The following is a 15,881-nucleotide window of genomic DNA, read 5'->3' on the forward strand; positions in this document are numbered from 1 at the left end:
ATTAAAATTCAAGCAAATTCCATCATAAATTGAATAAAAAAATAGGATTAAGAAAATAAAAAATTAAATATTTTTAATCAATATCCTTTAATGTTTGAATTATAACATATTTTGATAAAAATTTACATTAATATTTTTAAACGAACAGACAAGTCCAGATCAATCTAAACTTGTTAGTTGGCCTTGCTCAACTCATGAATCGTCCATTGAGCGGAGCCCGAACGAACTCACGAGCCGACTTCACTCAATTACACTGCTAAAAGAATTCACCATCTTCAACGGGGAGATGTTATGATTATTATAAAATCAACATATATATATATATATATATATAATTTTTATGGCATATAGTATAATAGAAGGTTCGAAAGATATTGAGATGAATGGCTATAAAGAATATATATTTATCTTCATAAAATGATTTTAAACTGCAAAATATAAAATAAAAAACAAATAATTTAATAATATCTTTGTTCAAAGATGTAGACTCAAACAACTCATGAAGCATGATTGATTTACTGCTTCATGCATGAATTCGATAGAGAAAATAGTATTATCAATACCAAGTGAGCAATTTATTAATTTCTCATTTGTTAAAATCATGAAATCTAAAAAAGTTAAAAATTTTAGATTTAAACAAGATCTAATGACAAAAACTCATAAATCCGAAAGAACAACGAAAAAAAGCAAGTTGTATCCTTGAAAACAGAGAAGCATAATACTAAATCAGGTGGATGAGTGACTTTACCCTTAGAGAAAGCATACGAGAAATGAGCATATCCGTGAAAAGTTTGGAGTAGCACCAGTGGAAGATAAGATTAGAGAGAGTCACCTTAGATGGTTTGGTCACATAAAACGGTGGCCCTCCGATGACCCAATTAGGAAAGTAGATGTTGACTTATGTTAAGAAAGGTAGAGGTAGACCTAAAAAGACTTGATTAAAAAATATTAGAAATGATATTTCTTTATTAGATTTAAATGAGAATTTAACTTTTAACTGGACACAATAGAGATAAAAGATTCATGTAGCCGACCCTACGTAGTAGGACAGGCTTGATGTTGTTGTTGTAGTATCCTTGAAAACAGAATAAAATTTGAATACATTTATAATTGACAACTAAAGTTCATTAGTATTCGATAATTCTAAAACACAAGGAATTGAGTGAAATCATATGCAAAGATCTATACATTTTAATGTGAAGTGCACTCATAATGAACATCAAGATCAAGATGATCCTTAAGAAGAAAATAATAAACAAACAAAACAGAAAAAATAGTAGCCAGAAAGACAAAGTTAACATGGCTTCTTAATGTCATAATTAGAGAAGGGGATTAAGTTAATCTAGATCACCAGATTTAACCAGCATAAGAATTCTAGGCCTAAACAGTTATACAATCAGTTAAAAACAATCATATTTATGGAATAATTTTATCAGTTTGATTTTGATGTTCTTCCTATAGCGATAAAGTAGATTGGTCCAGCAAAATAATGGAACACAGGACACCAGTACTTTTGGCTATGTCAATGCAAAATTTAAATGTCTGGTGCAAGTGACTTTCTCCTACCTACCTGACCAACAGCTTACTTGCCAGAATAAAATATTTAAGAGCTAAGGACCAATTTTTCGAGGACAAAAGAAATTTTAATTTAAAAGCAGCTGTAGCTGTCATATATTCCACTATGAATTGAACTGTGGTGATGCAAGAAGTGGACCTTTGAATGTTAGTACGTTTTAAATATATTTTACATTAATAATTTTAAACAAACTGCCTACAAGCTAATGAGTCAAATTTGTAACTCATTAGCTAATCAAGCACAACTTAAGAGTAGGCTTTACTTAGTTACACCCCTAATTGAGATGGAGAAAAGTTGATGGGAGAATTCACAATGTCCAATAAACAGAATGATTAAGACTTCGTTTGGGACGGCTTTTTTATTGTTTCTTAAAGCAACTTTCTAATACAAAAATTTAAAATTTTATATTAAAAATTACTTTAAGCAGCAGAAAAAACCGTCCCAAACAAAATCTAAATTGATTTTGAGCAATAGATTTAACAACACAAGTATCCTAGTTCAAACAATTTGGTTTGCGGATTACTTTTATCAGTTTAATTTGATGCTCCTCCCATAGCAATAAATTAGGCTGGTCCTACAAAATAATGGGACACAGGACGGTAGTACTTTGGCTATAACAATGCAGAACTTTAATATGTCTGGTTCCAGATAGACTTTTCTTACCTGTCAATCAACAGTTATGTTTGCCAAAATTTAATTGCCAGAATCAAAGATTTAAGTGCTGAGGATCAATTTTTCAAGAAGCAGTTATAGCAATCATATATTTCTCATATAAATAGAACGATAAGCATGCGATAATATCATGTGCAAGCTTCTTTGACTTAGGTTTCGTTTGAGACTGCTTTATTATTACTTAAAGCGGTTTTTAGAACAAAAATTAAAATTTTTGTACTTAAAAGCTGTTTTTAGAAACAATAAGAAAATCATCCCAAGCGAACCCTTAGTCATTTTAAATTGATACGTGTCTAATATCCAAAGTGTAATGCTAACACTTCATGTTAAATGTAGTTAAAGTTACGAAACTTGCTAGTAAAAGAAAACAAAAAAGCTTATAGGCAGACGTAAGGTAGAAGAAGCACAACTTAAACACCTAGCAATTATACATTGTACAAGCGGTTTTACATAGCAAGTTCGGTCATGAGAGTTCTACCAATCTTAAAATATCAAATAGCTATAAGTTATAATACAAACCATAAGCAATAATACAGAGCTTCATAGCTGATTAAATACACTTCCTAGAGCACACATGGTGGGCAGAATCATTTGCATTGATCAATACAGAAGCAATCTAGTGACAGAAGAGAGAGAGCATGCCAAGTTAAATGCTTATCTGATCTGAAAATGCTTGTAATTTTGATTTCCAGGGAGGTTTATCGGCACCTTTCCACCTTGATCTGCCTGCATGCAGCGGCTTGAGCCTTCTCCCTGAGACTCAGAAGAGCTCTTTCTGCGCCGCTCATTGTGGCCAGCCAAACGCCTCCGACAACTCCTCTTTGCTTCATCGAATTCTGGCAACTCATGAAATCTATGGGGGGAAAAATTAAGTTGAATCAGAACATAAAGTTAAATTAAAAAGGTTCACTACAAATATTTTTATATTCCATACTTTGTACTCAAATTATCCATTCGGCTGGAATCTCGAAAGATATACAACAAATCATGGCAGAGTAGACATACACACGAAACAGAAAAAATCTTTGAGAAGAAATAGCTTGGGCAACTCAGTATGGGAGAATATACACGCAAAGATCAGAAGAACATAAACATAAAAAAACAACCTTAGGGGCTTGTTTTATAGCATGATTTAACTTAAATCCCATCAATAGTTCATTTGGGGATTTTAAATCCACTTGCTTTGATAAATCCCATTTCAACCCCCCACTATAGGTTAAATCTAGGATTTGCTAAATTCCATCCTTTACAGGAATTAATGAAGTTAAGGATTTCTTCCTCTCGCAAGCCATAAATGCTGAAACAAATAGCTAAATAATGTGTCATAATTTAGCAAGTTTTAGCATTTTTCATGCCAAGAAGTTTTCAAATAGTAATTCTCTCAAAATTTACTAAATCTGAACTAACAGAATGTAGGAAATTCTACTTTTAGCCAAATAACTTAGTGCTAGAAACCGCAGTATGTATAGCTAATTAGAACTTTCAGTTCCACGTAAAAGTGTTTTCCTCTCCATCCCTCGATCAAATGCTCTAAAATAACTATGTCTAAGTTGGACAACCGAATCACTAAGATGTGTTTATGCACATAAAGGCTTATATGCAAGAAGAACAGTGCTAAATCACCCAAATGTTTTGTCCAAATCCAGCTCCAAGTAAAGTGGTGTTGATTGAACTGCTGACTGATTCATGTTAAGTAATAAGAATATGAGGGAGACTCGCCTGCAATCTACTCAAAATCAAGTCTCTCAGATCTTGGATTCGGACAAAAAAAACGGGATGATTAAGCATTTTTCATGCAAGGATTGCAGTAAATCACAAAAAAAATCCAGATTCACAATAAAAAATCATAACGTAAAAACAATAAACAAATTCAGCTCTAGAAACTACAGAATATGTGGTCAATTAAAAATTTCAGCTTGTAAGCAAATTTGCAGTTCAGGAATCCTCCTCTTCAACCGCTCCATCAAATGCAATAAAATCTCTTATCATATTCGATCAATTTTACTATTGCAGCAATCGTTTACAGAATCCCCATCATAACCCATCGAATCTCCGGAAAAGAAGAACAGGAAAAGGTTAAACAGATCAACCTGCTGCATTGCTGGCAGAACCGCTGCCGGAGTCCAGCAACGATGACCGACGCCGCCTTGGCGTGCGCCTCGCAGACCTTATGTCGCCGATGATACCTCTTCGCTTCCGTCAGGTCCGCCGTACACTTCTCCGCCTGGCAGATCGGGTACGCGGCCCCGCCGACACCCCCACCTCCAGATCCTCTCCCCCTTATCATCGGCTGCTGAATCAACGGCGGTTGGACCCTCTCCTCCGCCTCCTCTTCTCCCTCCACGTCTCCGTTCTCCACCATCTCCACAGAGGCGGCGGCCAACGCTTTATCCTTATAGCTCCGCCGCGTCTCCGACGGAGTCCGATCCATGGCTGACGGAAGGGAATAAGGACGAGTGGTCTCTGGTAAAAAAGGCGAGTGGAAGGCGTAGGGGAGAGAGAGAGAGAGAAAGAGAGTGGCGAAGGAGAAGGGTGTGTGGTCCTCAGTCCTCGCCATTTTTACTACCACCGTCAACTTTGTCCGTATATCGAAACGACGGGAAGGTAGAAAAAGGTCCGGTAAATCTGAGGAAGATGAAGCCATTCGGTGCGTTATTTATTTTTACTATTCGGTAAATTTGATGATCCTAAACAAATATATAAAAATTATTTATATAAAATGTTTTATGAGTATTTAAATAACTAATTTTTTATAAATCAAATTAAAAAAAATTAGGACTATTTATATGCTTAATAAATAAAATTATTCTATTTATATATAAATCTATCATTTTATTATATACAAAATTTATCGTAATATTAATGTCGTCACTTCTATTTGAAATCTAGAAAAGATCCTTCGCTATAAGAAAATCGTCCATTAGTGATAGAAGTTCTAGTGGATTTCCGGCTGCAGATTTTTCGGTGGATTTCCGACAGATTACTTTGAAATCCGTCAAAAAACTTTCAAATCCACTAGAAAATGAAGAATTTCTGTTGAAAAATTCGTTCGTAATACGTGATTTTCTTGTAGTGCTTGAAGACGAAGAAGTCAAATGAAAGATGTGATGTGAATCTTGCTAGCGAGGGTGAAAATTGAAAAATTAAGTAGATGTGAGAAAATCATGATGAAAACTTGATAGGAGCATTGGATCTTGCTACGAGGATAGATGAGAGCAAAGCCCTACATGGGGTCCTGGTTGGATACCCATTGAGTACCCATGCTTTGCATGGGCAAGCTTCATCCACTCACGCCCACCCATGGTGAGTTTCGGGATGTCGCACCCACCCATACCCACCCACTTTCATGTTTTTTGAATGAAGTTTGCTACAAACTATTGGCCTTGAGGCTTGTTGCCCTTTACTCTGACTGCAAACTTTTAAGCTACATCTCAGAATTTTATGTGGTCGCGGTGCGGTTCAATTTTGTGAATTGCATAGTGAGGATTGCGTGTAATATATGTCATACGTTAATTAGCAATGTAAATCGATTTATCCCCCGATGTTGAGTATCCACTCATACCCACCCACGAGGCCATGAGCGTATACATTGAGTATGGGTGGGTATGTGGTTGGATGTGATTATGGGTACCCAATACAGGGCTCTGGATGAGAGCCATGATATGTGAAGAATACTACCTTATTGTCAAGGCTGAGATTTTTTTTATTATTTAATTTTCAAGTGTCATGCCAATAAATTAGAAGATTTTGATCTTAACATAAGTAAATAGAATATATATATATATATATATATATTTAATCCAAATAGTTTGAAAAGCTTAATCTTGACTCGATTGTTAAGCTTTATTTTTTAATTTTAAATTAAAATTTTCAAATTTTTATTTATAATATAGAATGAATTTAAAAATTAGAATATATTATATAATACTAATTTAAATTTTTTTTTTTAATATAGTTTAAGTTAATTGAACAACTCAACAAGCTTACAAGCTGGGCCAGGTTGAGCTCAAATTAAGCTCAAGCTCGATAATTTGATTCATAAGCTCAAACCAGCTTGCGAGCCGACTCGGCTCACTTGTACCCTTAAAAATTTCTTGAACTAGAAATTTTTGTACAAGAAAGCTGCTTTAAAAAGCAATAAGAAAACCATCCCAAATGAAGGCTTCATTTGGGACGACTTTCTTATTATGTAAAACTGTTTTTAATATAAAAATCTCTTCAAAGTAGAAAAAAAGTAATAATCTAAAGCTTCCCCTAACGAGGTTTCGTTTAGGACGACTTTCTTATAGCTTAAAACAGCTTTCGAGTACAAAAATTTTAACTTTTGTACTAGAAAACTGTTTTAAGAAACAGTAATAAAGCTGTCCAAACGAAGCCTTAATCTATAAAGAAAATCTTATTCAGACTAGACATCAACAAGTCAAAAAAAAAGCCTGTGAATCATATCATAAAAACCTATGCATCAGTGACAACAAAAAGCTATCAATCATAAATCAGGCAAATTGATATAAATTATTTTGATGTGTTTGGTACGTTATGTTCCTTCCGTTAATTTTTTTTTCTCCCAAATTCCAACAGATTGTTCATCAACCAAAATATCACACAAACATAACATAAACTGCAACTAAATCCATTATATAATTTGCACTCACTGCTCCAAACAAAATGCACAGAAACAGCACACAATCCTAGTTAAAAAATGCAACTTGGAATTAGTTCAGCAAACAATATACAAACACAACAGAAAAACTAATCTTCAAAATTGCAAATCTTTAATCAAATTTCACAACAATGCAAGAGATGTCATCTTTGCTCTTCCTGGCAAGAGCTTCCTCTGTCAAATGTTTTGCAGCAGACTGAGGGTCCTTAATACCTTTGATGGCATCGACGACCTCCTGGTTTGACATCACCTGGATATAATAAACCTCAATTAGCCATTACAGAATATCAAAAATATAACAGCAAAAGCATAATCATGGAGAAAGAGCACCTTCCATAATCCATCACTCGCTAAGATGAGAAAATCTGCTTCATCGTCTATTATCTCCTCATCGACATATGGCTCGGAGCTAAGGTGCACCTTCAAACTACGATCGCCGAATGCTCTTGCGACGGCAAGTTGTCCGTCGACACGGGGAACATCTCCTGAAATATTACCAAGTATACTGGTTCACTGACAATTCTATTTGCAAGACAAGAGTTAGTAATATACCAGGAATCTTTGAAACAAAACCGCCTTTCTTCTCAATTGTTTCGCGCTCTTGAGAAGGTTCATGATCAATAGAGAGTTGTTTGGCCAAGCCATTCTTGCAAAGTACTGCTCGAGAATCGCCTACATTGGCAACCACAAGCTTCAATCCATCTATTAAGATAGCTGTTACAGCAGTAGAGCCTCCTTTTCCCAATTCCTTTGCTTTCTCCAAAATTTTGCTATCAGTAATTTCATATGCTTTCATGATTGCGCTCTTTGTGTCGGTCAGGAAGTCGGGCTGTTCGAATCAAGATAAGTAATGGAAGTTAATATGGTGAAAGGTAACGAAAGATATGGCCAGTTTAGCTGATAGTTTTCTAATTGCTTTTGTCATAGAAGCCTTAAAAATGTAATGTCCATTTGAACCAAGTTTTTTTCATTGTTTCTTGAAAATGGCATTTAAAACTGTATTTGCGAAGACATAATAGAAAGTGTAATTGAGAAAATAATTAAAAAACAAAAAAGGATAATGTTTCGTTTGGGATGACTTTTTTACTGCTTCTTAAAGCAGCTTTTTAGTACAACAAATAAATTAGTCGTCCCAAACGAAGCCTAAATCGACCCAAACAAAGCCTTAAAAAGAACATGAGATGGGAACATAAATTACCTGATGCAGGATATTGTCAAATAAATGTGACCGTAAATAGTCTGGAACATCATGGCCCATATGGCCATCAAAAATAGCAAATAAACCCAACTCAGAGTCACCAGCATGCTTAAACTGAGCTACTACATAATCCTCCATTGGATGACTAGATTGGCCCTTGACCAAGTGGTATCCATGGGTGATTCGCTTTCCTGACATCTTAGTTTTACCTTTTCCAGTTGTATCCGATGTTGAAGAAGACAACCCAGCTTTAACCTGCAAGAAAAATGCCCAATTCTTATGTTTATCATAATAAATATTGATGGATTGAGATTGTCACGATCTAATTAAGTGTTGCAGTTGCAAAAAGGTAGCATTGTAGGCTGATGTAAAAATTTATGGGAAGTCAGAACCATCAAAACTAATGTTGCTTCAAACTCATCATCATTTGTTGTCAAACACAACTCAATATTTAGAAAATCTTATGCTATTCGATCAAGATCAAATCGGTTAGTTGTTCTAAAACATCTTAAGGACAAAATTAGGATAACTAAACCCCTATCTTATTTGGTGAATCGCAAGTATAAGGATCATGGCTTGAGGCTATATAACCATCTTTGGTATCCTAGTAAATTTTTTTGGGGATTTGCCAAAGCTCATTTTATAAGTGTACTTGGCTTTCAAGAAGGGTAGTGAGTACTTTTATTGTATACATAACGATTGTTGTTTCCATTTCCGGTAGATTAAATTCTCTCTCCTCTTCTGTGAATGTAGGCTCAATTGAAGCTAAATCAAATAAATCTTAGGCCCTTTTTTTTTCTTTTTTTTTTATTTACTTATATTGCATCAACTTTTGATTCCAGGGATACTTCCACTTCCAAGTTATTTTTGCACTCTCATTACAACATCATCAGATATAAGCTATGTGAGACCAATTGTTTCAAACCCTTGTGTAGCTTATATTCTTGTTTGAATAACATACTTGAGTTTATTTACAATACTAAAATTGCTCATGGATGAATTAAAACCCTTCACAAAGACTATGAAAGGAGAAAGGTTTATGTCAAAATCTCAGTCGTCCCTTGGCACTTGATCCCACGGTCAGGATGAAAATCCGTAGGAGGCTCACTTGGATTACGCCAATCTCCTTCTATATTTGGGTGGCTAATTTAGAAAGGATTATATTGAGGTAATTATGCATGATTCTGTAGTTATTGTTTCTTTTTTAAGACATTTTGTATATATCGATAAATATGGATAATTTTGTATAATAATAAGAAGCATATTTTCCCCTCTAAAATTCTATGAATTCTAACATGGTATCAGAACCAACGGCCTTCATTGCCATTGTAGAACGAACGTAGATCATCAGAGAAAAAAAAAAGAAATCAAAGCATTGTCGAGGACGGACGTCGAAGCGGTGCGTTGCGGAAGACGCAGAAGCCCTAGCCGACCGGAACAGGCTGTTTGGTATCCCGATCCAAATGTCGTAACTTCAAATCCAACAGGAAGGGAAAGTTGTTGAAGGAGCTTAGTTGAATAGCCACGAAGGAGCCGAAGAAGCGACGCGTGCCTACCGATCTGACAGGAAGGGAAAGTCGTCGAAGGATCTTAGTAGAATAGCCACGAAGGAGCCGAAGAAGCGTCGCATGCCTACACCTCCTGTGAAGCAACGAAGCATTTTCTCCTGTGACCGCTCCATATGGTCAGACGCCTCTAATGCCAGTACCTTCCTCGACTCTGTCAACGCCCTAATCACATCCGTATGCGGTCACAATTCATCGCCGACAGTCAACCGTGTTGACGATCTCCTACAGCAGTCCATGCTCCAGCTCGAAGATGAGTTCCACTCGATGATAGAGCACCCTTTTGACATTCTCCCGCCAGGAACCCTCGCAGACATTCACGAGATAGTGAAGTGAATTGTCGCCGCCGGGATTGGTCGAGAGTGCGCCCACGCATATAGTCTCTCCCGCCGGACAAAGCTTTGCCAAAGGACGGCGGACGAAGCCTTGCCAATGGACGCCGCAGAGCGGAGCTTTACCAAAGACAAAAGCTATCGCAGAAGGTCCCAGCCGAAACTGAAAGACGGAGCTTACAGAAGACCTAGCGGGACCTCCCTAGCCGAAAGCGAAAGACGAAGACGAAGACGAAGCCACGCTCCAGCCTCCATACGTAGGAAGGTTCCACTCGAATGCTTGGATGCTCGGAAGAAGCCAAAGAAGTTCTCCCGAACGCTCGCTCGAACGATTCGATCGGAAGCTCCTTCCGATTTTCCTGCTCCGCTCAGATCCATAGAGACACCCCTCTCGATTATTTGGGACAAGCCGACAACAGCAAGAAGTATTAAATCATATTTAAGACGTGATTAAGACCTGATATCAGTCTTTATTACGGATATAACCAAATTAGCATTTATTGTTGACATAATCAAATCAGCCTTTACTGCTGATATAATCAAATCAACATTTATTGCTATTATAACAGCACAATGTCTGAAGAAAATTTAGCCCAAAGCTTTGTCCCACCACCGGCCTTTATTGTCATTTTTCGATATCTTGAGGGCTACTATTCTACACAGCCTTCATTGCTACCCCACATCTTGCAGGCTTGATTGATATAGCCTTCATCACTATCATTTGCCGTTGTCACAATGTTTGAAGCTAATTCTTCCCAAAGTTTTGACCAAATAGAGGACTCTATGGTACACCATGGGACTTGTTAGCTCTATCTCTTTGCAACTAATTACCAAGCTGGAAATGACAGATCTATATTCTCCATCTTGAGGGGGAGTGCCAAAATCTCAGTTGTCCCTTGGCACTTAATCCCACGGTCAGGATGGGAATCTGTGGGAGGCTCATCTGGATCACGCAAATCTCCTTCTTTATTTAGGTGGTTGATTTAGGAAGGATTATATTGAGGAAATTATGCATGATTATGTAGTTATTATGTCTTTATTAAGTCATCTTGTATAGATCTATAAATAGAGATAATTTTGTATAATAATAAGAAGCATATTTTTCCCTCTCATATTCTATAAATTCTAACAGTTTTAACATTAAGTGATATAGAAAATCGCATTTAGATCAACAACATATAAATCCTAATTATGGATTATTACAATGTGTTGATCGAAATGGGACAAAAGTTAGGCAAAATACAAGTTGGTTAACCTTATTTTCACTCCATAGCTTAAACTTATGAGTGAGAGTCAAATACTTAATATTTCTATACCAATACATGTTTTAAATATTAAATGCAAAGCTAAGCCTAAAATTTCATGTGCATTAAGAATCTCCCCCTCTTGACGCCAAACACCACTCATTTTCAAACAAAAGCATCATCTAGTATTATGAACCAAGAGCACGCTAAACCACATGAATTTGTCATGAAAGCCACTTGTACTTGAACCTTGCCCAACCACAATGGAATGGCCAAGGATGATGGAAGCCACAAATTGCATGAACCACATGCAATTTGCTAAACTATCCACTACGATTTTGCTTATTAGAAAGTGTGGACCAAATGGGGACTGAAGTTGGGAAGGATAAACCACTGGTCAAACCCATGTTGAACCCAAAAGCTTAGGCTCCACTTATTTCTACACCAATACATTTTCAACCCAAAGTCTTATGTACCATAAAATGAGCTGTAAAACACAATGTTAAGAACAACGACATATTATAGACATAGAGTTGCAAGTTCGTATCAAAACAAACCAATAGTTGAGGCAATTTATAACTAAAATTCATACTAGCAGGGCATTTTTTTAAAAAAAGCGTAGGCCTGGAAAAATGGTTAAATTGCCTCAGGTATAATCTGAGAGTGCATGGAACTTTAGCATCAAAACTAATAGAGCACAATCTTCCCTAGAACAAGCTTACTGCATTCACATTTCTAGGATTCATACCACACTGCAAGGCCAGTTAGAAACCTCTGTAGAGCACGACATGAAACACGCTTCACTATCTACCAGTATGCTGCCAGAATTGGTGGCCTAGTAGGCTATTTAAATGTTAGCTATTAAATAATTAGAACCTCAGACAAAAACATAAGCAATGGTACCCTGTCCCTCTACACGGCTTCACCTTAAATATATGCCAATTTTGTTAACATCTAAGACAAGCTGGAGAATAAATAATATACTAAATCAAAGCTTTTGAGAAGTAGGGTAACAAAAAATGACTTGGTTGTCTCTATTGCAACCTAAAGTTCAGGTTTTTTAAGTATGAAAATAGCCTCTCTATGAGGTAAAACCAATAACCTCCTCGAACCTCACATTCATGAGCCTCTTATGCATTGGTTTTCATCATCAATAAATCCTGTCATTTCATATTCTATTAAGGACAAATTATATATGAGTTGTCAAAAATATACTTCGAATGTAAAAGAACAAACTACAGGACAAAGAAACAAAAAAAGTCCTAATCCTTGCATTCAGTGGGAACATAAAAGTTTAGCAAGCAGTACAGAACAATAGAAGACATTAGATGCCTAGATTGCACAAGCTTTTATGTCATATTTTTCTAGCTGACATAATAATAGTTAGGGAAGTTGAGTTAGATACACCATTGGTCAAACCAATTTTCAATCTAAAAGCTTAAGCTTATGAGTGAATCAAACACTTTCTATTTCTAAACTAACAAATTTTTAAACTATTTGATATGAGAATAAACCCATAACCTTGAGTGTCTAAACTATGTCCCCCCTCACATGAGAACTCTCCATATCATTTAGTATCATACACCAATAGCCCCCTCAATATATGATGAAAGCCACTTGCTCTTGAACCTTACTCAAACATAGTGAGAGGGAACAAGCCAAGGGAATAAAAAATTACCAGAACCACTAGATCCTAAGTAAACAGTAGGCTCTGATAGAACTTATTAAGGGACGTGTGAACCATAAAAAAATCAAAGTTAGGTTAGATACCACAATGGTCAAACCTTTTTTTAACCATCTGATGTGATTACCCATGGGTTCACATGCCTTAAAATGACTCAATATTAGGAAAGAGTTTAATACAAAAATATTTCATATTTATGTATGATTGATCAGACATACTAGATTGTTACCATCACAACCTTGATTAACATGAATAATCTTGAGATTCACACACATACCTCAGTTTCTATGCATATAAGTGTTGATTTACGTTTAGATTAGGGCATCTTGAAGTACATAGATCTTAATTTCGGTTTTTCTCTAAATAATACAACAGGAAGATTATAACATTGTCAAGTAACATCAAAGAGAATTCTCGCTAGCTTCATCTTAGCTGTTGAAATTTCAGTAACACGTAATCATCTTGCACTTAAGAGCACTTCTTAAGATTTTCCTTTGCTTGAGTGCGGTTGTATTTGGAATTTAGAAGGGCTAGCAAGTGACACAAGCATAAATTGTGCCTCCTTTCATAATGGATTAAATGATCTCTACTCTCCAGTGACACAAGCATGTTTCCAATTGAATAACATAAATCTTAGTATCTCTTCTTAGTCTATGTGTGCTTAATCTCTTGTTGTCTTTTTTTTTTTTTTTGCTAATCCTAACTAATGCTTCTCCATTGAGTCGTTTGACACTTTAGTTACTCTACTTAAATAATATTGAATTCAAGCAATGAGCATTATAAAAAATTATATAGTATTATATGAAATAAATTAACTATTGAAAAGTTCATCCAAAAATTATAATAATACAAGGTAAATGACTGCATTGTGACTCATCAAATGTGATGCCACAATGACCATAGTGATGCTAACAAAAACACCATAATTGGATAATGTTCATTTCAATAGGTGCACGTTGATCACATTATCAATTCATTTGAAGAGTTATTTTATCTATGTAATAATGCTAGAAGCTGAGGAAATCATCCCTTTAATTACCATGTTTCTTTTATCACTATGATTGGTAGGTTTCTTTATACTCTAAAACTAAAATTAATCTGTAAGTGAAAAAGTTTAGCATTGACCCAATTTTGAAAAAGGAAATGCAATTTTAGATCAAAGGCTTCGATATCCACCATCCATTAAAGATGAGGAATCAAAAGTAAGATCGGGAAGGACCAAAGTAGTGCAAGAGAATCATAAAAGTTTTACACTGTCAAGATTTATAAAAATATATTTTGACATGCAACTATTCTAGATCAGACCTTTATGATTATACTGTAAGATGATTGCAGGCTGTAGTAGTTGAATAAAGAAATTAAGTATAACAACAGTAAAGTGCACTCTTTACCAAAGAAATATTTAGGTTCACCTGATCCAGATAAATCAAACTAAAAATTTTCTTGGACTCATTAATCCACAACATAAGCTAGCAAATACTCACTCCTAAAGAACAATATGTTAAAGTTAATGATTTGATCAACAATTAAATAGTTGAGACTAATGATGAAGATGAATGCTTTGGTCTACAAAATAAACCATCTTGTACATTGAAGGAGATTGACTAACGCACTTTCATCTTGTGCTTACTACTCTTAGTATACTAGACAGAGAAGCCAAACATAAATCCACAAACTAATCGGAAAGTAATATATTTGTATATCTATTCATTATTGACTGGCAAGTTTTTTTTTTTCAAATATCTGTAGTATAAAGGCTTTTTTGGTTGGCCTTTTCACCTATTGGAGTACCTCATTTATGTAAAAATAATGAGCTGCTTTTCAAAAAAATGACTTCCAATATACTTCTTTTAGAAAAAAACTTATACTTCTTCAGAAATCAGTTTTTGAACAACAGATTCTCAACTTTCTTTATGAAAAGAATAAAGGAGTCCAAGTGTTAGTAATTAATCAAAGAATGAAACTTACATAATCAGATGTTTCCAGATAATCCTCTAAAAAAAGACAAAAACTCCTGCTAAGTTTATTTGACAGCTTGGGAATCTCCCATCAGATGACAAAATATGTCAATTGCAAAGTTATGATTTCGTCAATTACTCAATAAAAATTTCATTTTTCAAGTACAAAAGGTTTTTTGCGGACTTCAAGCTAAAGCATTTCATTATTAGAAAATCTAACTGCTGAAACATAAACCATGTTCATTTCGGTACCTTCCCATCAACCAATCTTAAGCTGTTCAGAATCTTCAGTCACAAAAGGCATAAGCTAAAAGATTCCTCCTTGAGAAACCATTAAAAAGCTCCCATACATAACCAGCCAAATCAACCAATCGAATCAAAGGAAGAAAGGTTATTGGTTCATGATTTCATCGCATTCAAGAACAAGAAATAATTCCAACTTCACTAGGATATCAAATCCGTCAGCTAGGTTTTTCCCAACCAAAAAAGACGGTTTTTGTTTGATCTAATCGAGCCAAATCCGCGCAACAAACAAAAGATCTCTCGAATCGAATACTTTTTTTAATAAAAGCACAAAGCATCGTACCTTCATCTTATGCAGGATCTCTTTTCCCATCATTTTCTAACCAGATTGATTTAGCCTCTTCTATCGCACTTTACCGTTCCCAAATCTCTCGCTTTCTCCTCGCACATTTATCACACCAAAAAGATGGCGGTGGCCGCTTTCTCTGATCACGGAGCGCGGGACAATGGACCGGCGACTAACCCGAACCGATTCTTGAGCGGGCCAAGCCTTTTTCCTTATCGGACCGGTCCGGGTCGGGACCATAAAGCTATAGTCCAACCCGATTCAAAGTTGTTCATTTTAACTTTCAAGTTTAATATAAAATCACTTCCATTAAATTTATTTTAAAAAAATTAAGAACTATTCTAATTTTTTATAATTATACATATTAATATAAATTTTTAAATAAAAATATAATATGTGACCC

General features: G+C 35.4%; 2 protein-coding genes across 2 annotated transcripts; both read right to left on the reverse strand.

The window, feature by feature from the left end:
* Positions 1–2,638: 2,638 nt before the first annotated feature.
* LOC110111788 (squamosa promoter-binding-like protein 3) lies at positions 2,639–4,802 on the reverse strand. Its single transcript, XM_020843798.2, has 2 exons — positions 4,339–4,802; positions 2,639–3,101 (listed from the first exon to the last, which is right to left on the reverse strand). The coding sequence occupies exons 1-2, from the start codon at positions 4,677–4,679 to the stop codon at positions 2,903–2,905; spliced, it is 540 nt and encodes a 179-aa protein (XP_020699457.2). The 5' UTR covers positions 4,680–4,802; the 3' UTR covers positions 2,639–2,902.
* A 1,961-nt stretch (positions 4,803–6,763) lies between these two features.
* LOC110111777 (probable protein phosphatase 2C 62) lies at positions 6,764–15,627 on the reverse strand. The gene is made up of 5 exons (XM_020843782.2): positions 15,476–15,627; positions 8,107–8,361; positions 7,461–7,737; positions 7,239–7,393; positions 6,764–7,158 (listed from the first exon to the last, which is right to left on the reverse strand). The coding sequence occupies exons 1-5, from the start codon at positions 15,506–15,508 to the stop codon at positions 7,021–7,023; spliced, it is 858 nt and encodes a 285-aa protein (XP_020699441.1). The 5' UTR covers positions 15,509–15,627; the 3' UTR covers positions 6,764–7,020.
* Positions 15,628–15,881: the final 254 nt, after the last annotated feature.

This window comes from Dendrobium catenatum, unplaced genomic scaffold, assembly GCF_001605985.2.
Source record: "Dendrobium catenatum unplaced genomic scaffold, ASM160598v2 fragScaff_scaffold_621, whole genome shotgun sequence".
Classification (NCBI taxonomy): domain Eukaryota; kingdom Viridiplantae; phylum Streptophyta; class Magnoliopsida; order Asparagales; family Orchidaceae; genus Dendrobium; species Dendrobium catenatum.